General features: G+C 50.3%; 1 protein-coding gene across 4 annotated transcripts in view; it reads left to right on the top strand.

The window, feature by feature from the left end:
- The window catches only part of megf10 (multiple EGF-like-domains 10), a 112,649-nt gene that overhangs the window by 40,657 nt on the left and 47,184 nt on the right, over positions 1 to 24,808 (top strand). For 3 of the 4 annotated variants that reach the window (XM_049738641.2, XM_049738640.2, XM_049738638.2), the window contains 6 exons: positions 1,732 to 1,944; positions 2,569 to 2,743; positions 7,456 to 7,576; positions 19,275 to 19,438; positions 19,541 to 19,643; positions 19,861 to 20,007. In XM_049738641.2, coding sequence (XP_049594598.1) covers positions 1,732 to 1,944; positions 2,569 to 2,743; positions 7,456 to 7,576; positions 19,275 to 19,438; positions 19,541 to 19,643; positions 19,861 to 20,007 — 923 coding nt within the window. The remainder of the gene's footprint in view (positions 1 to 1,731; positions 1,945 to 2,568; positions 2,744 to 7,455; positions 7,577 to 19,274; positions 19,439 to 19,540; positions 19,644 to 19,860; positions 20,008 to 24,808) is intronic. The other variant, XM_049738642.2, reaches the window with a different exon arrangement.

Here is a 24,808-nt window from a genome sequence, read left to right as displayed (position 1 = left end):
TGATATTGGTGTTTGTGACTCCAGTAAACAGGCCAGGTTGCATCGTGTCAGATTTTTAATCCAAATCAAATCATTCTCCATTTTATCTTATTTATTTCAACTTCAGACACAACAAATTACTTTATAATCACAAAATAATGATCCATAGTCTTTTTGATTCATGAGTCATAGTCTTCAGCTGGCCACTTATGATTGATTTTATGTCACAATGCTTCGGGCCAGTTTAAATTTAGACCCGCGGGCCAGAATTTGGTCCATATATAAGGCACACCTGACTATTAGGCGCACTGTCGGCTTTTGAGAAAATTTGAGGTTTTTAGTTGCGCCTTATAGTCCGGAAAATACGGTACATCGAAATTTGAGCGTTGCTCCCTTTGGTGTAAAAAGTAAATTAAAACAATCAAACAATTGTCATTCTGTTCGATCCATCTTCTGACACGAACTGTAAACTATCAGACATAATATTAACTGTTCATGTTTGTTTCATTCATCTTTGATTCATATTTTTGAGCTTGGGTCTAAGTCTTCAGGGTGTCTGTCGGTTACTATCTCTATGATCTGTCCTCGTTAACACTAGTATAGTTAAGTGAGCAAACTTTACAGCTTGTTAATAACAGCGCAAAGTTTAACTCAAATGATATCTTTCTGTCCCTTCACATTGTTTGGACAATCACAGAAAGAAAACAAAACCAACAAACCTAGTTAGTGTTTTCTTGGACAAACCTCGCTGAGAACCCACCACATTTTGAAGTCCATATAATTAGCAATATCAGAGGGCATGCACCATATACTTAAGCAAGCCAGTGATGAGACAGGAATAGCCTGTCCATGTGCCCATTAAGAGTAAATAAGGGTTTGAGTGAAGCCAAACGTCATGGTATAACGCTGCTTGGAAATCAGCAGCACATGCCGCGCCCTAACCTTCTGGAAACCATTAACAACCCAGTCAGGGCCCCTTGACAATATGGAACAAATATGAAAGGGGATTAATTGGACTAGTTGTTTGCAGTGCTCTGCCAGCAACGTGTTAAATTTGAGGACTCATTCCAGTAGGCTTTGGTGTAGTTAAAGATCTCGTACGAGTGTGTGCGTGCATCCATCCATGCATCCATGCATCCATGCATCCATGTATCCATCCATGCATCCATGTATCCATCCATGTATCCATCCATGTATCCATCCATGTATCCATGTATCCATGCATCCATGTATCCATGCATCCATGTATCCATGCATCCATCCATCCATCCATCCATCCATCCATCCATCCATCCATCCATCCATCCATCCATCCATCCATCCATCCATCCATCCATCCATCCATCCATCCATCCATCCATCCATCCATCCATCCATCCATCCAAGACTATCAAGTGTTGTCTATGTTCCCATGTTAGGAACGCTCTCACAATACAGACTGAAAAAACAAGCCCTAATCATTTTTAGGTGCTTGAGTGCTACCTATGCAAGTTCCTGAAGATTAAACTTGATGTGCAGTATGTTCTAATGTTAAAAACTTTAAAATGTGTACATTTTTGTTATTGATTGTCACTGAAAAGTCATCAATTGCCAAGAATGAGCCATATACTAAATAAAGTGTGATATATGTCATTGTGCATGCTTGTATAAATAAAACTAGTTTCCAAGATAATTTTTTGCAAAATAAATCTGCATGATCACATCTTTTGAAATATGTAACCTTTGTGTGACCTTGTGCATTTCTGTGGACAGGTGTCAGGATGAATGTCCAGTTGGTACTTATGGTGCTGGCTGTACAAAGAGATGTCACTGTAAAAACAACAGCAAATGCTACCATAACTATGAAAATTGCTTGTGTGAGCCAGGGTACACAGGCGAGTTGTGTGACGTTCAACTGTGTCCCAAAGTAAACTATGGCCTACTGTGTGATAGGAAGTGTCCATGCAATGCCCAGAATACGCAGAGGTACAGTATTTAGTACTTCACATCAAGTGATCCTAATGTTCGAGTGTGGAACTTCTAATGTCACGATGCGACTTTTGCAACGATTACTTCCCTTGGAAGAAAAATTGCAGTCAACTGATTCAGAGTCAAACTGTTGGATTCCTTAGGACTTTAAGGGGAAGTCAAGTCAAACATTTTCTTTACAATAAAATTCGCTCCCGAAACACAGTATTCTAGTTAATATTGCGTTTGTGGAACATTAATTAATCCACCCATTTTCCTCTCAAGGGGCAGCCATTTTGCTTTGTACTGATACATACTGGCAGGTAAAAATGACATCTCAATTCCTAATGGCTCAGCTTGCCAAAATGTCACATGACCAAACCCAGAAAACACAAGAGTCATGGTCATTACCTGAGCCCTTAGGCACTTTGATGTCATTTTCAGTCAACATAAAGTTGATGTACAAGGCAAAATGGCCACCCTCTGGGATGGTTCAAAACAGGTGGATTTTTCTGCTAAATTATTTTAATATTTTTAATTTGGTCAAGCAGAATATAAAACTGGTGGATGAATAAAGAATCGAAATATCGAGCAAACAGAAAACATTTTGTCCTTAACAATGTTGTATTTTTCTGTTACCAGCTGCCATCCAATGTCTGGGGAATGTACGTGTTTGTCAGGTTGGTCTGGACTCTACTGCAATGAGACGTGTACTCCAGGATTCTATGGAGAGTCCTGTCAGCAGGTGTGCCAGTGCCAGAATGGTGCAGATTGCCACAGTGTAACAGGAAAATGTATTTGTGCTGCAGGCTTCTTGGTAATCTTTTTCAATATTTCTAATTTTAGTCATGTGTTAAAGCCAGATGTGTCATTCTGTTAATGAAGACTATTTGCCTTATTTGAGTCTAAATACTGGCATTGCGCTGTGCTTGAGATAAACACATCGGTTCTGAGGTTCAACTCTTGGCTGTGGTTTTCTAGTTTTGGTTTTCTCTGGGCACTCTGATTCCTTTCTGCTTTACAAAAAGATGCATTCATTGACGACTGTCCATTTAACAGGGACAGACGAGCAGGGCGACCAAATGCTGTACACTGTTTATTGAGGGATTGGGGAAGATCGAGCTTGGGGAACTCCAGGAGCGAAGCTGAGACGTGGTTGGTGATCGTGCGTCAGGGCAGGCGGCGTTTGGGCTTGGTCGATGAACGGGGCAGTTGGTCAGGACAAACAGCATTCAGGCGTAGTCGGTCAGTACACAAAGCGAGGTCGGCAGCTGGGAATCAGAGCTGGGCACAGGAACAAGTGGGTAGCGGATCAATACTCCGCAGCGGCTCAGTACTCCGTAGAGGTGTCCGATTCCACGACGTCAGGAGCCAAATCCGGGAGCAACGGCACCGGCACACCTGGAGCGAGAGACACAACAGAAGGCGTAGTGCGCCGTGTGCGACCAGGTGCTGCGGCACTTCCAGTACCCCTTGGACGCCCCCGCCAGCGAGCCAGTTAGTTAGGATGCAGGCGGTAGAACTCCTCGATGAGGGACAGGTAGAGAAGCCATCGAGCCGGAACCCACAAGCGGTGGGAGTTGTCGTACTCTTCCCAATTGACCAGGTACTGGATTCCTCTGCCACGCCAACAGGACTGAAGCAAGGAGTAAACAACATACACGGGGTTTCCACCGACAAGCCTGGGAGGCACGGGCGCAGGAGTCAGCAAACATTCATGGACCAACTTCACCCGGGAAACGTGAAATGTAGGATGGACCCTCATGGAGCTCGGAAGACAAAGCCGGACTGCTGAGGGATTGATCACTTTGCAGACGGGGTACGGACTGACGAATGCGACATTTTGCGTGACTCCACCCGAAAAGGAAGGTCCCTAGCTGACAAACACACCGTCCGGCCGACCTGGAGCGGTGACACGACACTGGCGTCTGATGTTTGTTGGCCTGGCAGGCGTAGCTGGTGACTGGCGCGGGCCTGGATCCACACCCGGTGGCACTGAAGGACACACGCCAACGCAGACGAACAGGCAGCGCTTCTCTCTTGGCAGACGAAGAGCAGCGGCTGATATCCATAAACGCAGTGAAATGGTGACAGGCCTGTGGCAGAGCGCGGGAGCGCGTTGTGGGCATACTCCACCCAGGGCTTTTGTTGAGACCATCCTTGTTAATTGCTGGAAGACATGCAGCGTAGGGAAACACCTTCCGAAGCAGAATCTGAGCGGTTTGCTTGGCTGTGGGCAGCTTCGGAAGCGGAATGAAACGCACCACCTTACTGAACCGATTCACCACAACTGTGTTCCCTTTGGACGGAGGAAGACCGGTGACAAAGTCAATTGACAAATGAGACCAGGGACGGTGAGGCACAGGCAAGGGTTGGAGCAGGCTGGCTGGCAGGCGATTAGACGTCTTGTTGCAGGTAGGACAAGCCCGAATGTAGTCCCGGATATTTTCCCCCATCATTGGTTCTGTTGAGCCACAGAGAACTTGGTGCGAGCAATTCCAGGATGGCAGGCAAGGTGGCAGTCGAGCGCCCATTGCAGGACGGGCGCGCACAGATTATTGAGGACAAACAGGTGATCATCTGGGCAAGTGCTTGTATTGGGCTGGTCTTGAATGTCCAACTTCACTCGCTCTTCGATGTTCTAGGAGATGGCCGCGACCACAACTGACTCCTGGAGAATAGTTGCCGATGCCTTCCGAGGGCGCTCGTCTCCTTGTGCCAGTCTCGATAAGGCGTCAGTCTTGGTGTTACGGGACCCCAGTCTGTGAGGCCAAAGAACAAGGACCACCGAGCCTGGCGGGAGTTCAGCCTCTCAGCTGAACGTAGATATTACAAGTTGCGGTGGTCGATCCACACAATGAAAAGGGTGGCTACGCGCTCCAGCTAATGCCGCCACTCCTCCAGGACTAATTTTAATGTGAGAAGCTTGCAGTTGCCGATGTCGTAGTTCCTCTCCTACGAGGATAGCCGGCGCGAAAGAAAGCACAAGGGTATAGCTTGTAGTCTGGACTGGAGCACTGAGAAAGGACGCTCACGTCTTTTTACCCTTCGACCACGAACTGTAGTCCTGTGTCAGGCATTTGAAGAATTGGGGTGGAGGTGAAACGTGTCTTCAGCTCAGAGAACGCCTTGTTGGCAGCCGTATTCCAATGATAGTAGACGCAGGTGCTGGTGAGGGCGGTGAGTGGTGAAGTGACCGAACTGTAGTTTCTGATGAAACGTCTATAGAAATTTGCGAACCCGAGGAATTGTTGTGGCTTCTTTCTGGTGGTAGGAACCGGCCAGGACGTGACGACCTTCACTTTTGTCGGGTCCATCTGGATGTGCCCTTCGGCTACTAACAAAGCTAAGAAAGGACACCGACTTCACATGGAATTCACACTTTTCCGCCTTGACAAACAGGGACTTCTCGAGGAGGCAACGGAGGGCGGACTGGACGTGGGTAAGGTGTTTGGACATCATTCAGGCGAAGATGAGGATGTCGTCGAGGTAGACAAATACTAAGCGGTTGAGCATGTCTCAGAGGACGTCGTTGACCAGAGCATGGAAGACAGCAGATGCGTTGGTGAGGCCGAACGGAACCACCAAGTACTCATAGTGGCCGCTGGGGATGTTGAAAGACATCTTCCACTCGTCTCCTTCTCTGATCCAGACAAGATGATAGGCGTTCCTCAGATCCAGTTTTGTGAATATCGTGGCTTGTTCAAGAAGCTCAAATGCCGAGAACAAGAGAGGCAAGGCATGCCGGTTCTTCACAGTGGTCATTTTGGCCGCGATAGTCTGCATAGATGGAGTGTGCCGTCCTTCTTCCCGACAAAGAAGAATCCGGCCCCAGCCGGAATCTATTGAGGCGGTTAGTGTGTGGGTGTCTTAGTCGAGCTGGAGACGCAGTGGCAACACGGTCTTACGGCAGGTGGGAGAGGAGAGATTGGCAGAACTCATGCAGATTCCCCAACGCTGCGTGAGCCCCGCCCCGCATGTTGCCACTCGATGATCCTCACCTCCGCAGTACAGGCACAAAGCCGCCGCTGGTGCTCCTCCGGGGAGAGAGAAGCCCGACCGATCTCCATCGGCTCCATCCGTTCGATCTGTTCGGGATAGCCCTTGAACGGTCCGGTCACCTTGCCTCAGGGTTCGATCCCGAACTCACGTGGAGTGGCGTCCACCCCGCTCCTTCCGCCTCGCCTGGATGCGGCGATCGATACGATTCACAAGCTCAACTGCCTCGTCTAGCGATGCGGGGAACTTGTATGACATGAGCTCGCCCTTCATTCAGTCGTCAAGACTCTCATAGAAGATGTCGACCATGGAGGACGGGCTCCACGAACGTCAGCTAACTGCGATGCGGAAGTTCAGGGCGTGTTCAGTAAGTGGGCGACTCTCCTGACAATCCGAAGAAGCTCCCGCGATGCCTCGGCGACGGAGGAACTGAACTCGAAGACCTTGATCATTTCTTGTGCAAATTCCTAGAAGAAAGCGCAAGCGGGTGTTTGGCGGTCGAACTCGGCGGTCCCCCCTTACCGGCAAGGTGTACCCTACCTTTGCTCCCTCTGAGGCAAATGTCTGAGGCTGGAGTGCGAACTGAAACCGACAGTTGGACAGAAATGGCCGAACTCGCTGTGGATCGCCCTCGAACCGTTCTGGATTCCCCTCCTTGGGTTCCGGGTAGCCTGGAACTGACATCGGGGAAGCTGAGCCGGAGCTGCGGTGGGCGGACGCAGTTAGGCCGGACAGATGAGCGGAGGAGCTGACGCGGTGACTCCTTTACCCTGCAGAGCTTGCTGGACAGCTGCGTGAGGTTCTGGACCTGGGTCGAGAGCTCTTCCAGCCAGTCGCTCCATGGAAGGAGAGGGGGTAACAGCACGCGCTGGTTGCGACATGGTCAGTTCGTACTATCAGGGACAGACGAGCAGGGCGACCAAATGACGCACACTGTTTATTGAGGGATCGGGGAAGATCGAGCTTGGGGAACTCTGGGGGCGAAGCTGAAACACGGTCGGTGATTGTGCACTCGGTCAGGGCAGGTGGCGTTTGGGTTTGGTCGATGGACGGGCAGTTGTGCAGGACAGGTGGTGTTCGGGCTTAGTTGGTCAGCACACAAAGCGAGGTCGACAACTGGGACTCAGAGCAGGTAACAAGGCACACGGCACAGGAACAAGCGAATAGCATACGGGGACGAATTGCCAGGGAAGTGATGGGTATGTGGTGTTTAAATATTCATCAGCCGATGAGCAGAGGCAGGCACAGGTGATCGAAGTGATGAGTGGGCGCGATCACGACTGGCAGTGTGGTGGGAGGTTACCAGCAGAGTGACAGGAGACAAGGCGTGTGACACCATTTTACCCATTTGGAAGATGTCTGATTTTGTGGCTATCCAATTTTAGATGTTTTTTTTCTCTCTTGCTGCCAAAACAAGTATGTGAAACAGGCCACTTAAAAGCTAAACAAAATGGAGCACTTGAACCTTTTAAAGTAAATCTAGCCTTGGAGTAGAGTCCTCTAATCTTGCCTAACCGTTCCTTTTTCCAGGGTTTAGACTGTTCAGTCCCGTGCCCAGCAGGCTCTCATGGCGTCAATTGCTCCTCTGTATGTAATTGCAAAAATGGAGCTCAGTGTTCACCTGCGGATGGATCCTGCTTCTGTAAACCAGGTGAGCTGAAGAAGAGGAATATAAGTACCTACTGTGTATCCTCCCTTTATTTGACTCATTTGGGAAAGGGGTCATCCGTTAGTCGATTGTTTATGACATTGAAATACTTTTTTGGTCGCCTAATAAAAATGAAACAAAAACATATTAACATAATAATAATAATAACAACCTACTCAATGATATAAGAAACAGCTGCATTTACTACACAGATGATTAGATTAGATTAGATTAGATTAGGTTAGATTAGATTAGATTAGATTAGATTAGATTAGATTAGATTCAAATTTATTGTCAATGTACAGCACAAGTACAGTACAGCGAAAAGAACTTTGACATCCAACCAGAAGTGCAAAAAGCAGTAAAGTGCAGAGTAAAAAGAATACTAAGCAGGAGGTACAGTGCAATCAGGTAAATATGAAGTGAGTTATACTATGCGGGATAATCTACAAGAGGGACGAGTACAGATATGACTAAGTATTTACAATAAGGTGCAGTAGAACAAATATTTGCAGGCGGTACTCGAATGCTAATTATAAATACAGGGTTATAAATATATATATAGTGTCAGTATAACTAGATATGAACAGATATGTACAAGCGGAGTAAGAGTGATGAATAAATATATAGATTATATAGAATTATATGCAAATATGGACAGTATATGCAGGTAATACAGGTGTTGTTGTGTGGGGTTGTTGTGCTGCAGGGTTCAGAATGACAAGAGTTCAGGGGTGTGACAGGGATGTTGTGCTGCGGAGTTCAGGGCGATGACGGCAGAGGGGAAAAAGCTTTTCCTCAGTCTACTCGTCTTAACCCAAAGAGTCCGGTATCGCTTCCTAGAAGGAAGAACAGTAAACAGTCTGTGGTTGGGATGACTGGAGTCTTGGATGATGCTGCGTGCCTTCTACAGGCACCGTTATTGGTAAATCGACTCGATGGTAGGAAGTGATGTGCCGATGATGCGTTGGGCCATCTTCACCACCCTCTGCAGTGACTTCTGGTCCGCGGCTGTGCAGTTGCCGTACCAGACCGTTGGTGAGGATACTCTCGATGGTACACCGGAAGAAGTTCACCAGGATTCGAGGAGATAGATGGGCTCTCCTCAGTCTCCTCAAGAAGAAGAGACGCTTGTGGGCCTTACTGACCAGTGACAAGGTGTTGAGGGACCAGGAGAGGTCATTGGAGATCTGGACACCCAGGAATTTGAAGCTGGCGACCCACTCGACCTCCTCCCCGTTGATATGGATGGGGGCGAGTGTGTCAGCCTCAGTCTTCCTGTCAACGATGAGCTTCTTGGTTTTCTTGGTGTTGAGGGCCAGGTTGTTGTTGGCACACCACGTCGTCAGGTAGGAGGTACAACACCTGACGACTGTAGGCCGTTTCATCGTTGTTTTTGATGACACCGTTGTGTCGTCTGCAAACTTGAGGATGGTGTTCGAGCCATGCGCAGGAGTGCAGTCGTAGGTGTAGAGGGAGTAGAGTGGGATGCCGGTGCGCAGGGTTAGGGTGGAGGAGGTGAGGCCGTCTAACCTAACGGACTGGGGTCTGTTGGTTAGGAAGTCAAATATCCAGTTGATGACAGAGGGATTGATGTTGAGGTCCTTGTTCTCCACAAGGTTGCCAAGTTTGATGATGAGTTTGGAGTGGATGATGGTGTTGAATGCAGAGCTGAAGTCGATGAACAGCATCCGCACATGGGTGTTGCTCTCGTCCAGGTGGGAGAGGGCTGCATGTAGTGCAGAGGAGATGGCGTCATCCGTGCTCCTGTTTGCTTAGTAGGCAAATTGGTGTTTGTCCAGAGAAGTTGAGAGCCCAGATTTGACGTGACCTCTCGAGGCACTTTATGAAATGGGAGACGAGTGCAACTGAGCGGTAGTCATTGAGGAGTGTTTAGGCAACGGCACAATGGAGGTGGTCTTGAAGCACAATGGAACAGTTGCCTGGGCCAGAGACAGGTTGAAGATGTCGGTGAACATCTCAGTCAGCTGCTCAGCACAGTTCCTGAGCACCTGGCCGGGGATGCCATCAGGGCCAGCTGCTCTGTGTGCATTTGTCCTTTTCAGTGCCGCGCACACTTCAGTGGTTGAGAGAGTGAGGGATTGGTGATCAGCGGGAAGGGCAATCCTGGTGGCCGTCTCCTGATTGTCTCTGTCGAAGCGGGCATAGTGATGGTTGAGTTCGTCGGGGGAGGGGTTGGTTGCAGTGGGGGGGTTGATCGAGGGTTTGTAGTCCGAGATGGCCCGGATCCCCTGCCACATGCGCCCGGGATCGTTGTTGTTGAAATGATCCTCCACCTTTAGCTTGTGGCTCTGCTTGGCCTGTTTTATTGCCTTTATTCAAGGCAGCCCTGGCTGAGCAGTAGGCCTGCTTGTCCCAAGATCTGAAGGCAGTGTCACGTCCCTTAAGGTGTAGACGGACCTCGCTGTTCATCCACGGCTTCTGATTTGGAAATATGGTAATCCGTTTGGTGGTGATGACACTTTTAATGATGGAATTGATGTGATCCACCACAGAGGAGGCGTAGGAGTCAATATCAATGACAGAGTCCCTGGTGGCCTGGGTGGCAAACCTCTTCCACTCGGTGTCCTGCAGCCATTGCCCCATCTCAGCGTCAGCCCCCTCTGGCCAGATCTTAACAGACCTAGCAGAGGGCTTCACACGTTTGATGAGGTAGTGGAGAGTATGACATCAGCTGTTGATAATCTGTTGGAATATATCGCAGTGGAGATTTGTATGGAAAAAACAAAAAATATAATTGTGAGCTGTGTATACAGAACTCCAGCATCAAATATTGATATTTTTGAAAACTGGATCGAAAACATGTTATCTAGATCATTGCAGAAGACTTTGTTTATCTGTGGGGATTTTAATATAGATCTATTAAATCCAAAAAAGCATAAAATGAAATTTCTTATATACAATGTACAGTATGGGCTTATACCCCAAAATCACCAAACCTAGTAGAATTACTTCTCATTGTGCTACATTAATAGATAACATATTTACAAATAGTATGGTGTTGGGTCTAAATACGATTAGACATTAAATCACTCGCTGGAATGAAGAGGAGAAGACAACCAGAACAGGTTTACTCGCGAGGAGAACGATAGAGAAAGCAATCTCAGTTACAACCTCCATCAGTTCTGAGTCCTTACTCCACGTGCCCCTCTTTTTAATGTTATGGTTGCCCTGGTTACAGAGGCGTTGCTACACTAAAGGGAGGGGGGATTGTGTCTGTAGCAACGCTGATTAGCAAAAGAATGTAGTGTGGTGTGAATTAGCACTTCGCTGTTGGCTCGTGATCCCCCGCAGAGGCCGTCCCCAGCTGTCTTCCTTCACAGTTGGCTGACTTGTCCTCAGGTCAACAAATACCCTGACGCACGTTGATTGCCGCTTTGCTGTGGAACAAATGCAACTAGACCTTTGCTAACTTTATCTACTTGGTAATTAACACACAATAGTAATAAGTAACTTGTCCTAAACATTTCAACACACATTAAGCAAACGTGAGGTAACCGGTATGCAGTTCCTTAAACAAACCTTGAGTAAATATGGGATAACTTTTATGCAACTACTTCTAACCGTATGTAACCCTTAACAAAGAAGAATAGGTCTGATAAACTACAATCTATGAACCAAACCTACATCTAAATTAAAAGGAATGAAGTTCCTGTGAATCAAACAAAGAACATGTCACCTATGCAAATAAGCCCTGCTCATTGTTAGTGAAGGACTCTTACGGGAACCAAAACACACAGACAACATAAGGACAGGAAGGATACAAATGGCTGACAGGGATCAAAAGACATCCCTATCACTAAAAAGGAAGAACCTAGATAAAAAGAAAAGATAAACTCGTAAAGGCGAGGCCTCCAGGTCTGGCAGGCCAAAGCTTCACTTAAAATTATTCCAACATATGGAAAACAAAACAGAAAATGGGCTTTTATATAATGACATCAGTGACCATTTGCCTCTATTTATTGTATTTCACTGTAACTACTGGAAACCCAAGGACATAAATCAGCTGAAATACAAACGTATAAGAATGGACAAAAACTTAATGCTCCGTAGTTGCGTGGGACTCCACGGCGGGCGCCGAAGCCACAGGTGCGGAAGGCAAAAGCGCCGAGCCTGGGGAGCGAGGTCGCCTCGGGCCGTACCTTCCCTCCGACCGCCTCAGACGCCCCCGACGAAGACCGAGCTGGTTGTGGTGCCGACGGTGAAACTCCGCAATAAGTGAAGGGTCGAGAATCCAGCGGGCCGACACCCAAGCGCGGTGCGCGTTGTTGTAACCCTCTCAGTCCACCAGGCACTGAAAGCCGCGGCTGCGCTGACGCGACCGGAGCAGAGAGCGCACGGTGTAGGCCGGCTCTCCCTCGACGAGCCAGGGTGGAGGCGGGACGCATGCTGAAGTCAAAGTCAAAAGTCAAAGTCAAAGTCAGCTTTATTGTCAATTTCTCCACATGCCAAAGACATACAAAGAAACCGAAATTTCGTTCCCCCCTATCCCACGGTGACAAGACATGGCTCACAACAGACAAACAAGTAAACAAGTATAACAAAAGTGTGCCGAATAAATAATGAATAAATAACACAACAATAAATAAATAAATAAGAGGAGCAGAAAAAAAAGGAGCAAGTGCGCGTACAGCAGACATTCCCGAAAATAGCGCAACAGTGCCGCACGCTACGCAGAAGGGGGTAGCGAGTTCAGGGCCCTAACAGCCTGGAGAAAGAAGCTGTTGGCGAGTCTGGTGGTGCGGGAGCGCAGGCTCCTGTACCTCTTCCCAGAGGGCAGAAGGTCAAACAAAGAGTGAGCCGGGTGACTCACATCTCTGGCAATCGATGTTGCCTTGCGGGCGAGATGGGAGGTGTAAATGTCTTTCAGGGAGGGGAGCGAAGCACCAATAATCTTACCAGCCGTATTCACTATGCGCTGCAGGGCCTTCAAGTTCTGTTCAGTGCAGTTACCACCCCAGACAGCGATGCAACTGGTGAGGACGCTCTCAATGGTGCCACGGTAGAATGTAGACAGGACTGCCTGAGGAGCACATGCACGCCTGAGCTTCCGCAGGAAGTACAGGCGGCGCTGAGCTTTCTTTGCCAGTGACGAGGTGTTTGCGGACCAGGACAGGTCCTCACTGATGTGCACCCCCAGGAACTTGGTGCAGCTCACCCTCTCCACCACAGCACCGTCAATGATCAGCGGCAGGTGTGTTGTGTGACCCTTTCGGAAGTCAACAATGATTTCCTTGGTCTTATTGACGTTCAGCAGGAGGTTGTTGTCCCTGCACCACGTGGTCAGAAGGTCAACTTCCGACCTGTACCGAGTCTCGTCGCCATTCGTGATGAGACCCACCAGAGTCGTGTCGTCAGCAAACTTCACTATGCGGTTGTCGCTGTAGGTCGCAGTGCAGTCATGCGTCAGCAGGGTGAAGAGCAATGGACTGAGCACGCAGCCCTGGGGGGCCCCCGTGCTCAGCGTGATGCTGGCGGCGATTTTGTCGCCAACACGCACCACCTGAGGCCTCTGACAGAGGAAGTCCAGTATCCAGTTGCAGAGGGAGGTACTGAGGCCCAGCTCGTCGAGTTTGCGGATGAGTCGCTGCGGCACAATGGTGTTGAAGGCAGAGCTGAAGTCCACAAACAGCAACCTCACATATGAGTCCTTTCTCTCCAGGTGGGTGAGGGCCGAGTGGAGGGCAGAGCAGATGGCATCCTCAGAGGACCGCTTGGCATGGTACGCAAACTGGAAAGGGTCAATGGTGGGGGGGAGAACGGACTTGATGTGCTCCATGACCAGCCGCTCAAAGCACTTCATGATGATGGGCGTCAGTGCCACAGGGCGGTAGTCATTGAAGCAGGACGGTGCAGGCTTCTTCGGCACAGGAACGATGGTGGCAGCCTTGAAACACGAGGGGACGATGGCCTGCTGCAGGGAAACGTTAAAGATGTCCGTGAAGACACCCGACAGCTCCCCAGCGCAGTCCTTCAGCGCTCGACCCGGGATGTTGTCAGGGCCCGCCGCCTTACGGGTGTCAATAGCGGCAAGCGCCCTCCTCACACCGTCGGCAGAGAGGCGCAGGGGCTGCTCGTGTGGGGGGAGATTGGACTTCAGCGGGCAAGTGCTGTTCTGGGCGTCGAAGCGAGCAAAGAAGCGGTTCAGATCGTTCAGCAGACGGACGTCGCCCTCACAGCTCCTCGGCGCGGGCTTGTAGTCCGTGATGGTCTGAATGCCCCGCCAAAGGCTACGTGCGTCCTTGCTGTCCTTGAAGTGGGTGGAGACCTTGCACGAGAACGCCTTCTTCGCTTCTTTGATGCCTCGGGACAGGTCGGCCCTCGCTGTCCTCATCCCCCGCTCTGAAAGCCTTTCAAAGACGCGCTTCACTCGCGAGACGTGAAAAGTGGGATGGACCTTCATGGAACTCGGAAGGCACAGACGGATGGCGGATGGGCTGATTACCTTGCGGATCGGGAACGGGCCGACAAAGCGAGGCGCCAACTTGCGGAACTCCGCTCGTAGCGGCAAATCCCGCGCCAAGAGCCACACTCGTTCGCCTGCCCTGTATACCGGGGCTGGCATTCAGCGCTTGTTCGCCTGTCATGTGTATCCTGAAACTGAGCGTAGAAGAGAAGACCGGGCTCTCATCCAGATCAGATGGCAGCGGCGGACACAGGCCAGGGCCGACGGACACGCCGCACTCCACTACTGGTGAGTGAACAAGGGCGGCTGGTACCTGAAGACGCAGTGGAACAGGGAAAGTCCTATGGCCAAGCTGGGAAGAGTGTTGTGGGCGTACTCTATCCATGGCAGCTGCTTGGCCCACCCGTGCTGATCACTGGCGGTCATGCAGCGGAGAGCCTTGCCCAGCTCCTGGTTGAGGCGCTCCGCTTGTCCATTTGTCTGTGGGTGAAACCCCGAAGAAAGGCTTGCCGTGCACCCGAGGAGCCGACAAAACTCCGCCCAGAACACGGCCGCGAATTGCGGACCGCAGTCCGAGACAATGTCCCGCAGGATGCCATGATGACGGAAGATCTCGTGCAACAGGATTGACACGGTCTGTTTAGCCGACGGAAGCTTGGGCAAGGGAATAAAACGAGCCATCTTACTGAAGCGGTCCACTACCGTAAGTACCGCCGTGTTCCCGTCCGAGGGCGGAAGCCCTGTGACAAAGTTAATGGACAGGTGGGACCAGGGCCGCCGGGGAATGGGCAAAGGTTGGAGCAGCCCGGTCGGGGGACGATTAGAAGCCTTACTGCGTTTGCAAATGGGACAGGCCCGGACATAATCGCTGACGTCCACCCTTCAGGTGGGCCACCAGAAGCGCTGGGCCACCACGTACCTTGTGTGTGCAGCTCCAGGATGACAGGCAAGGCAGGAGTTTTGTGCCCACTGCAGGACTCATGACAGCAGCTCCTCCGGGACGAACAGCCGATCCTCCGGACAGTTCCTGGGACCAGGTTGGCCACGTGAGGCCGCCTCCACCTCGCGCTCAATCTCCCATGAGAGAGCCGCGACCCAAACTGAGCTCGGGAGGATAATGGGAGCCGGGCCATGCTCCTCCTCTCCTCCAGCAAACACACGAGACAGGGCGTCCGCCTTCGCGTTGCGGAACGCCAGTCTGTAAGAGAGTGAAAATTTAAAACAGCCAAAGAACGGGGCGCACCGAGCTTGTCTGGCATTTAGTCTCTTTGCCGATCTTAAATACTCCAGGTTACGATGATCCGTCCAGACAATGAATGGCAAGGTGGTGCCCTCTAGCCAATGTCTCCACCCCTTCCCGATTTCCGATGTCGTAGTTGCGCTCTGCGGATCACAAGCGGTGAGAGAATAAGGCGCATGGATGGAGACGATTGTCCTGGCTACTGCGCTGGGACAGCACCGCCCCGACGCCCACATTTGAGGCGTCCACTTCGATCACAAATTGTCTCTCGGGTTCGGGCACATGAAGGATTGGGGCGGAGGTAAGCCGCTTCTTTAACTCATTGAATGATCGTTCCGCCTGTTCCGACCATTTGTATGGAGAGGCGGGGCTGGTGAGGGCCATGAGAGGAGCAGCCACTGTACTGTAGCCACGAATGAAGCAGCGATAAAAGTTTGCGAAGCCCAAAAATTGTTGCAGCTTTCTGCGGGTCTCAGGGACGGGCCAAGACGTGACTGCCCTCACTTTCTCGGGATCCATCTCGATGGCTCCCGCTCGTATCACGTAGCTGAGGAACCTGACCGAGGGAAACTCGCATTTTTCCGCCTTCACGAACAGAGAGTTCTCGAGGAGACGGCGCAGCACCGCCCTCACGTGGTGGATGTGTTCGACGGGAGAGCGGGAGAAAATTAGGATGTCGTCTAGGTACACAAAGACGAACTGATTTAGCATGTCTCTCAGCACGTCATTGATGAGGGCCTGGAAGACGGCCGGGGCATTGGTGAGTCCAAACGGGACCACCAAATATTCGTAGTGCCCGCTCGGGGTGTTGAACGCCGTCTTCCACTCGTCTCCTTCCCGGATGTGCACCAGGTGTGCATTACGGAGATCTAATTTAGTGAAGATGGTGGCGCCCTGGAGGCTTTCAAAGGCAGATGAGAGGAGGGGCAATGGATAATGTTTTTTAATAGTGACGTCATTGAGTCCCCGGTAGTCTATGCACGGGCGGAGCGTGCCATCCTTTTTGTCCACAAAAAAAATCCCACTCCTGCAGGGGAAGAGGAGGGCCGGATGATCCCTGCCGCCAGAGAATCCCGGCTGTACTCGTCCATGGCCTTGCGCTCCGGAGCGGACAGTGAGTAGACGCGGCCCTTGGGAGGAGAGGTGCTGGGTAACAAGTCGATTGCACAATCGTAAGAGTGATGAGGAAAAAGAGCGGTTGCCTTGGTCTTGCAAAAGATATCTCCGAGTTCTTGGTAGATGGCCGGAACCTTGGAAAGGTCCGGCCTCGGATGAGTGAGATTCCTCCGGGCGCGCTGATGGCCGCTTTCAGGCATTGATGGTGGCAGCGATCGCTCCACTGGCGCACGATTCCCACCTCCCAGTCCAGCACAGGGTTGTGCTGGCGCAGCCAGGGGTGCCCCAGAACGAGCCGCTGCCCTGGGAGTAGCAGAAGAAAAACCTGAATCGTTTCGTGATGGACGTTACCTCGCTGATCAGCCGACCATCAATGGCAGTGGCAGGAATGGGAGGGCTCAGGGACGGGAGCTTAACTCCCCATTGACAGGCCAGCCCAAGATCCATCCATATTGCCTTCCGCTCCGGAGTCCACCAAGGCTGTCACGTCGCGGCCACCCGCAGCAAACCGAATGCGAGCAATGCAATGTGAACGTGTTGGTACTGGAAGAATGGGTGCCGGTCGAGCTCACGCGGGTCCCCCGACACCGCGTGAGCTCTGGCCTTTTAACGGACATCTGGCAGCACGATGACCCTCCTTCCCACAAAACAGGCACAAACCCTGCATGAAGCGTCTGATGCGTTCCTCCGCGAGGAGACGAGCATCCCAGCTCCATCAGCTCGGTTGGAGGTGCGGTCGGTGGCTCCTGCCCTGAGGAGGGGAAGTGGCAATGTGGTGCGCGTGGCGATCTCCGCACACGTTCGCGCCACCGCGTTCGGATCCGGCGATCAACTCTGGCTGCGAGGTCCATCGCCTCCTCCAGGGTCTTGGGACGATCGTATGCCATCATCCCGTCTTTCATATAATCGGCGAGGCCATGGAGGAAGGTGCTTACCAGTGCCGGGGCGTTCCAACAGCTACTGCCGGCCAATGTCTGGCATTTTAGGGCGTATTTGGCTACCGAGCGGCTTCCCTGGCTCAACGTGGCCAACTCCTCAGCTGCGTCCTCGGCAGCGACGTCCAGGTCAAACAGGCGGAGTAATTCCTCCACAAAGTCGTCGAAGTTGTCACAAACCGGGGCCCCCCTCTCGTACCCGGCTAATCCCCACAATCGTGCCTCGCCCGTGAGGTGACTCAACACGAATCCCACCTTGGCTGGTTCGGACACAAAGGTGACTGGCTGGAGACCAAACATGATACGGCAGTTGGTAACAATAGCCCGGATGTACTTGGGATCACCGCTGAACTTTTCAATGTTGCCAAGGCGGAGCTCCGGCACGCCCACGAGCCTCCTAGCTTCTGGGGCCGGCCGGGCCGTGTGCGAGGAACCAGGCGTGGGCGGGGTCGGATGATGGGTTGCCTGCTGGGTTGCCAGCTCTTGGAGGGTACCAAGTACCTGGGCCATCTCCCGCTGTTGCAGCTCAATCTGCCGCTGCTGTTGTTGCTGCAGCTGTTGTTGCTGTTGTCAGCCCATCTTGAGGAGGGTCCGTAGATCGGACGACAGGCTGCTAACAGCGGTCTCAGCCCGCTCCAGTCGGGACAATGCGTCTGGGTCGCTCGCTGGCTGCATGGTGCTGGTCAGCTTGTACTGTAACGGACGGACAGTAAAGCCAAGTGTGGTGACGACACAGAGTTTATTGTCAAGGGGAAGGGGAGCGGTGGAGGGCTGGAGCGGTGTAAGGGCGAAGCAGGGTTCATTGGAGCGGGGATGGCTGGATGGCGGACCAGGAGCCGGGGTGATTGGCGGGACTCTTCACTGGCGACAGCAGATTGCAGATGGGAGTGATCTGAGGAGGGTAGCAGCTGACTGGGGAGCAGGACGACCAAGACCAACGGGACAATAATCGAGTCGGAATAATTCGGGGAGTCAAGCTTACTTGGACCAGTGCACACACGGACATCACAGGGAGAAGCTGACGGAGAGTGTTGCGCTGGCTGCGCTGATATAGCGCACCCAATAAGCCCGTGCCGGGTGGCGGTGATTTCAGTGACAAGGGGGCGTGGTCGAGATGTCAGCGACGCCTGCGCGTGACAGAATTACAGGCCAGTATTTCTACTCTGTCGGTTCTCCAAAATCCCTGAAAAACTGTTCACAGAAAAACTAGACAACTTCATTGAAAAAAATAAGCTTTTAGCTGACAGTCAATATGGATTCCGGAAAGACAGATCAACAACAATGGACAAACACAAGACAGCACAAATTATGTACAGAGCAAGATTTAACCTTCTTCCAAGTGGGATACAAAATGTGTTTATGGAAAGTCAGGGTGGGTATAAATTGAGAGGGGAACTGAATTTTAAGCGAGTAAAAGTCAGAACAACTATGAAAAGTATGTATGTAACTGTCTGTGGGGTGAAATTGTGGAATTGTCTCGAAAATGAGCACAAAAATAGTGCAAACATAAAACTTAAAAAAAAGTGTATAAAAACTGGTTTCTTAACATGTATGAGAAAAAAGATAAATAGCCAAAATCATTACACACAAGCAAAAATGAAAATAAGTCTGAAAGTGTGTCTACATGTGTTCCGTTTTATTGATTTAGATGTTGAATTATTAGTTTAATGGATTAAGTGAGAAAGGGGTAGGAAGCTAAAAAGCTACTCCTTTTCGAGCATTTTTTGTTGTGTATTTTTTTAGTTTTTTTTTCGTTTGTTTATTTATTTGTTTCATGACTTAGATATGGCACTTTAAAGTGTTAATTGTTTTATTGATTTTTTCCCCATTTTTCATGTTTTAAATATGTTCGAAATAAAGATACATCAATCAATCAATTAATTGATCAATCAATCAATCAAAATATTGAGTATCCACTGCTCCTTAGGAATAGTGAAATGATGTCATTCATGTAAATAATGAATATAATAATCTTTTAATCAGGGTGGCATGGAGTAGATTGTTCCATCAACTGCCCGAGCGGTACGTGGGGTCTTGGCTGTAACATGACCTGTCTGTGTGGGAATGAAGGCACTTGTGATGCAGTGACTGGTCACTGTACTTGTGCTGCAGGTTGGAGAGGAATTAAATGTGACCTGCAATGCCAGGTGAAAAATCTTGTGTATTATAATATTCCTCACATACCTGCATTGTTATATTGATATTATTACTGGGCTGATGGGTGATGGGTAATATTACCGTTTGGCTAGGATGGTACCTACGGCCTTGACTGTAAAGAGCGCTGTGATTGTAGTCATGCTGACGGATGTCATCACGCCACTGGGTACTGCCACTGCCTGGCTGGATGGACTGGTAAGGGAAAATGCATGGAGTCTTCTCATCAGTGAAAAATCACAATTCAAAGGAGTGTGTGCGTGTGTGTGTGTGTGTGTGTTTGTGTGCGCGCGCGCGCGCGCGTGTGTGTGTGTGTGCGTGCGCGCGCGCGCGCGCGCGTGCGTGCGTGCGTGCGTGCGTGCGTGCGTGTGGTGTGTGTGTGTGTGCGCGTGTGCGCGGACACGTGTATGTACAGGTATCCACTGTGACAGCGTATGTGCAGAGGGCCACTGGGGCCCAAACTGCTCCCTCGCCTGTAACTGTAAGAACGGGGCCTCCTGCTCTCCTGATGAAGGGACATGTGAGTGTGCACCAGGATACAGAGGCAGCACCTGTCAGAGAAGTAAGTGATGAAGTTTTGATGAAGTGCTTTTGTTAGGTCTAAATGCGATCAGACATTAAATCACTCGCTGGAATGAAGAGGAGAAGACAACCAGAACAGGTTTACTCGCGAGGAGAACGATAGAGAAAGCAATCTCAGTTACAACCTCCATCAGTTCTGAGTCCTTACTCCACGTGCCCCTCTTTTTAATGTTATGGTTGCCCTGGTTACACTAAGGGAGGGGAGATTGTGTCTGTGGCAACGCTGATTAGCTAAAGAATGTAGTGTGGTGTGAATTAGCACTTCATTGTTGGCTCGTGACCCCCCGCAGAGGCGGTTCTCTTTCCTCAACCAGCCGTCTTCCCTCACAGTTGGCTGACTCGTCATCGACTGTGATCAAATACCTTGAAGCACGTTGATTGCCGCTTTGCTGTGGAACAAATGCAACTAAACCTTTGCTAACTTTATCTACTTGGTAAATTAACACACAATAATAATAAGTAACTTGTCCTAAACACTTCAACACACATTAAGCAAACGTGAGGTAACTGGTATGCAGTTCCTTAAACAAACATTGAGTAAATATGGGATAACTTTTATGCAACTACTTCTAACTGTATATAACCCTTAACAAAGAAAAACAGGTCTGATAAACTACAATCTATGAACCAAAACCTACAGCTAAATGAAAAGGAATGAAGTTCCTGTGAATCAAACAAAGAACATGTCACCTATGCAAATAAGCCCTGCTCATTGTTAGTGAAGGCCTCTTACAGGAACAAAAACACACAGACAACATAAGGACAGAAAGGATACAAATGGCTGACAGGGATCAAAAGACATCCCTATCACTAAAAAGGAAGAACCTAGATCAAAGGAAAGATAAACTCGTAAAGGCGAGGCCTCCAGGTCTGGCAGGCCAAGGCTTCACTTAAAATTATTCCAACAGCTTTATTTCAAAATCAGACACTGTACTAGCAATACACTGTGAACGTAGTGATGTTTTGAAAGCACAGTAAAAGAGATGTCCAGCATTTAACATGGCAAAAACGATGACACTAAGTTGGAGATACTTAAACAGATTCCCTTAAGGTCACAGATGCCAGTGAACTTCTAAGTTGGAGATACTTAAACAGATCCCTTTAAGGTCAGAGATGCCAGTGAATGTCTTGTTAATATTTCCATCCATCCATTTTCTGATCCGCTTTATCTATCCTTATGAGGGTCGCGTGCATACTGGAGCTTCTGCCAGCAGTCTTTTCAAGTGAAGTCAAGTCAAGTCAAGTTTATTTGTATAGTTCAAGAGTTCAAGAGTTCAAGAGTTTTTTTATTCACCATGTTTGAGCGTGCCAAACAAGGAATTTGACTTCGGTAAATCACAGCCTCTGTTCAACATTTAGGTGACTAACAACAACACTCAGGACATGGGAAGAACGAAAGATATTCTCAAACACCCCCTGATCTTAAACTGATCTTAAACTCCCAAGAGGGCAAGGAAAAACTCAAAACTCCAGCTAGGGGAAATGAGAAACCTTGAGAAGAGACCACTCTTCTAGGATGACCAGGCTGCAATGGATGCAGAGAGGACACATAGTACAAACAGTGTAGACAAAAAAGGTGTGGAAAGCGGGATGTTATTGCACAGTAATGACTCTGAGACTCTAAGAGTGGTGTGAGTTCACCAGAGCGACAGCCTGGGGGAAGAAGCTGTCTCTGTGTCTGCCGGTTTTAGTGTACAGAGCTCTATTACGGCGTCCGTAGGGGAGTAGTTCAAACAGGCTGCAACCTGGGTGCGAAGGGACTGTTGAGATGTTACTTGCACGTTTCCTGGTCCTGGACAGGTACAAGTCTTGGATAGATGGGAGGTTGATTCCAATTATCTTTTCTGCAGTCCTTATTGTCCGTTGCAGTCTGTGCTTGTCTTGTTTGGAGGCCGATCCAAACCAGACAGTGATGGAGGTGCAGAGGACAGACTGGATGATGGCAGTGTAGAAGGTCTTCAGCAGCTGCCGCGGCAGGTTGAACTTCTTGAGCTGTCTCAGGAAGTACAGCCTCTGCTGGGCCTTCTTCCGGACAGAGTCTATGTGGCCGGTCCATTTCAGGTCCCGAGAGATTGTGGTTCCCAGGAACTTGAAGGTGTCTGATGAGAGAATAGTATTACTGTGGATAGTGAGGGGTGAAAGTGGTGAAGGGCCTCGCCTGAAGTCCACTGTCATCTCCACGGTCTTGAGCGGGTTCAGGTCCAGGTGGTTTTGGCTGCACCAGTGGACCAGCCGCTCCACCTCCTGTCTGTACGCAGTCTCATCACCGTTCTGGATCAGTCCGATGAGAGTGGTGTCGTCTGCATACTTCAGGAGCTTCACGGAAGAGTCACTTGCGGAGAAATCATTGGTGTAGAGGGAGAAGAGGAGAGGCGAGAGGACGCATCCCTGAGGGGCTCCAGTGTTGGTGGTCAGGGTGTCAGATGTCATGCTCCCCACCCTCACACGCTGTCTCCTGTTGGTCAGGAAGCTGGTGATCCACTGACAGGTGGAGGCAGGCACCGCGAGCTGGATGAGCTTCTGTTGGAGGATGTCAGGAGCGATGGTGTTGAACGCCGAGCTGAAGTCCACAAACAGGATCCTGGCGTACTTTCCTGGGGTGTCCAGGTGTTGCAGGATGTAGTGCAGTCCCATGTTGACCGCATCATCCACCGACCTGTTTGCCCGGTAGGCAAACTGGAGGGGGTCCAGCAGGGGGCCCGTGACATCCTTCAGGTGGTTCAGTACTAACCTTTCGAAAGATTTCATGACCACAGATGTCAGTGCAACAGGTCTATAGTCATAATATATGACTATATTCTTGGCCACTGGAACGATGGTGGAGCTCTTGAAGCACAAGGGCACCTCACACAGCTCCAGGGAACGGTTGAAGATCCGTGCAAAGGTGGGCGCCAGCTGCTCAGCGCAGACTTTCAAGCAGGAAGGTGACACGCCGTCTGGGCCCGGTGCCTTCCTGATCTTTTGTCTCCGGAACATCTGGCGCACTTCCTCCTTGCGAATCTGGAGTGCAGGCGCGGCCTCTGCAAGAGAGAGAGTCGGTGACCACGGTGATGGAGGTGTGGACAGAGCACTTGTGGGGGGAGGTGAGTATGTGGATTGTGTGGATTGTGCTGCAGGAGGTCCCGTTGTGTGGGAAGACCGATCAAACCTGCAGTAGAACCTGTTTAGCTGGTCAGCGAGCCTTGGGCTCTCCACAGGACGGGGGGTTCGTTTCTTGAAGCCCGTGATGCTCTGCAGGCCTTTCCACACTGTTGAGGGATCAGGATTGTCAGAGAGGTGTCTCTCCAGGCTCTCCCCGTAACACCTCCTGGCTTTCCAGACCTCTCGGTTCAGTGTGTTTCTGGTCTGCTTGTACAGGTCCCAGTCGCCGCTCCTGTAGGCCTCCTCCTTGACTTTGCGCAGCCTCCTAAGGTTCGGTGTAAACCAAGGTTTGTCGTTGTTGTACGTGCAGAAGGTCTTAGTCTGCACACACAGATCCTCACAAAAACTGATGTATGATGTGACAGTGTCAGTGAGTTCATGCAAGTCTCAATTTGCAGCTTCAAAAACACTCCAATCGGTGCAGTCAAAGCAGGCTTGGAGGTCCTGCCTTGACTCCACTGTCCACTTCCTGACAGTCCTCACCACAGGCTTAGAAGTTTTTAGTTTCTGTCTGTAGGCAGGGATCAGATGAACTAGATCGTGGTCCGAGAGTCCCAAAGCTGCACGAGCCACAGAGTGGTATGCATCCTTAATTACGGTGTAGCAGTGGTCCAGTGTCTGTGCCCCTCTGGTGGGACACGTTATGTGCTGTCTGTATCTGGGGAGTTTGTGTGCGAGGTTCGCCCTGTTAAGATCACCCAGAACAATGATTAGTGAATTTGGTAGAAGTTTCTCCATGTCTGTCACCTGGTCAGCCAGCGTCTGCGTGGCTTCACTCGCACGTGCGTGTGGTGGGATGTAAACAGCCGCCATGACGATCGAGGAGAACTCCCGTGGTGAATAGAACGGCCGGCAGTTTATGAAAAGTGTTTCTAGGAGAGGGCTGCAAAACTCTTTCAACACCATGACATCGGTACACCAACGTTCATTAATGTAGAAACAGAGACCACCTCCCTTTGATTTTCCGGAGAGCTCCGCGCTGCGATCTGCACGCGTTAGCCGAAACCCAGCTAACTCCATGGCGTGGTGGGGGGTTCGTTCGCTAAGCCACGTTTCAACAAAACACAGCGCGGCGGATCTGCCGAAGTCCGTGTTCCTTGAAGTGAGGAGCAGCAGTTCGTCCATCTTGTTCGCCAGGGAGCGGACATTCGCCAGATGAATTGACGGTAGGGCAGAACGGAACCCTCTCTGCCTCAGCTTTACGAGGGCTCCCGCTCGTTTTCCGCGTCGCCGCCGTCGCGCTAGCTTGTATAGCACCGCCGCTCCGGCTAAAATCTCCGACAAACAGTCTGAATCAGAGAGAACAGGAGAGAAAAGACCAGAAGAAGACTGACCGATGTTTAACAGTGGTTCTCTAGTAAAAGTGATCCGGGATTGTTGGGTCTAAATACGATTAGACATTAAATCACTCGCTGGAATGAAGAGGAGAAGACAACCAGAACAGGTTTACTCGCGAGGAAAACGATAGAGAAAGCAATCTCAGTTACAACCTCCATCAGTTCTGAGTCCTTCCTCCACGTGCCCCTCTTTTTAATGTTATGGTTGCCCTGGTTACAGAGGCGTTGCTACACTAAAGGGAGGGGGATTGTGTCTGTAGCAACGCTGATTAGCAAAAGAATGTAGTGTGGTGTGAATTAGCA

This window comes from Syngnathus scovelli, chromosome 13 (assembly GCF_024217435.2).
Source record: "Syngnathus scovelli strain Florida chromosome 13, RoL_Ssco_1.2, whole genome shotgun sequence".
Classification (NCBI taxonomy): Eukaryota; Metazoa; Chordata; class Actinopteri; order Syngnathiformes; family Syngnathidae; genus Syngnathus; species Syngnathus scovelli.
The sequence above is the reverse complement of the archived record's forward strand: the minus strand, read 5'-3'. Positions and strand labels throughout refer to the sequence as shown.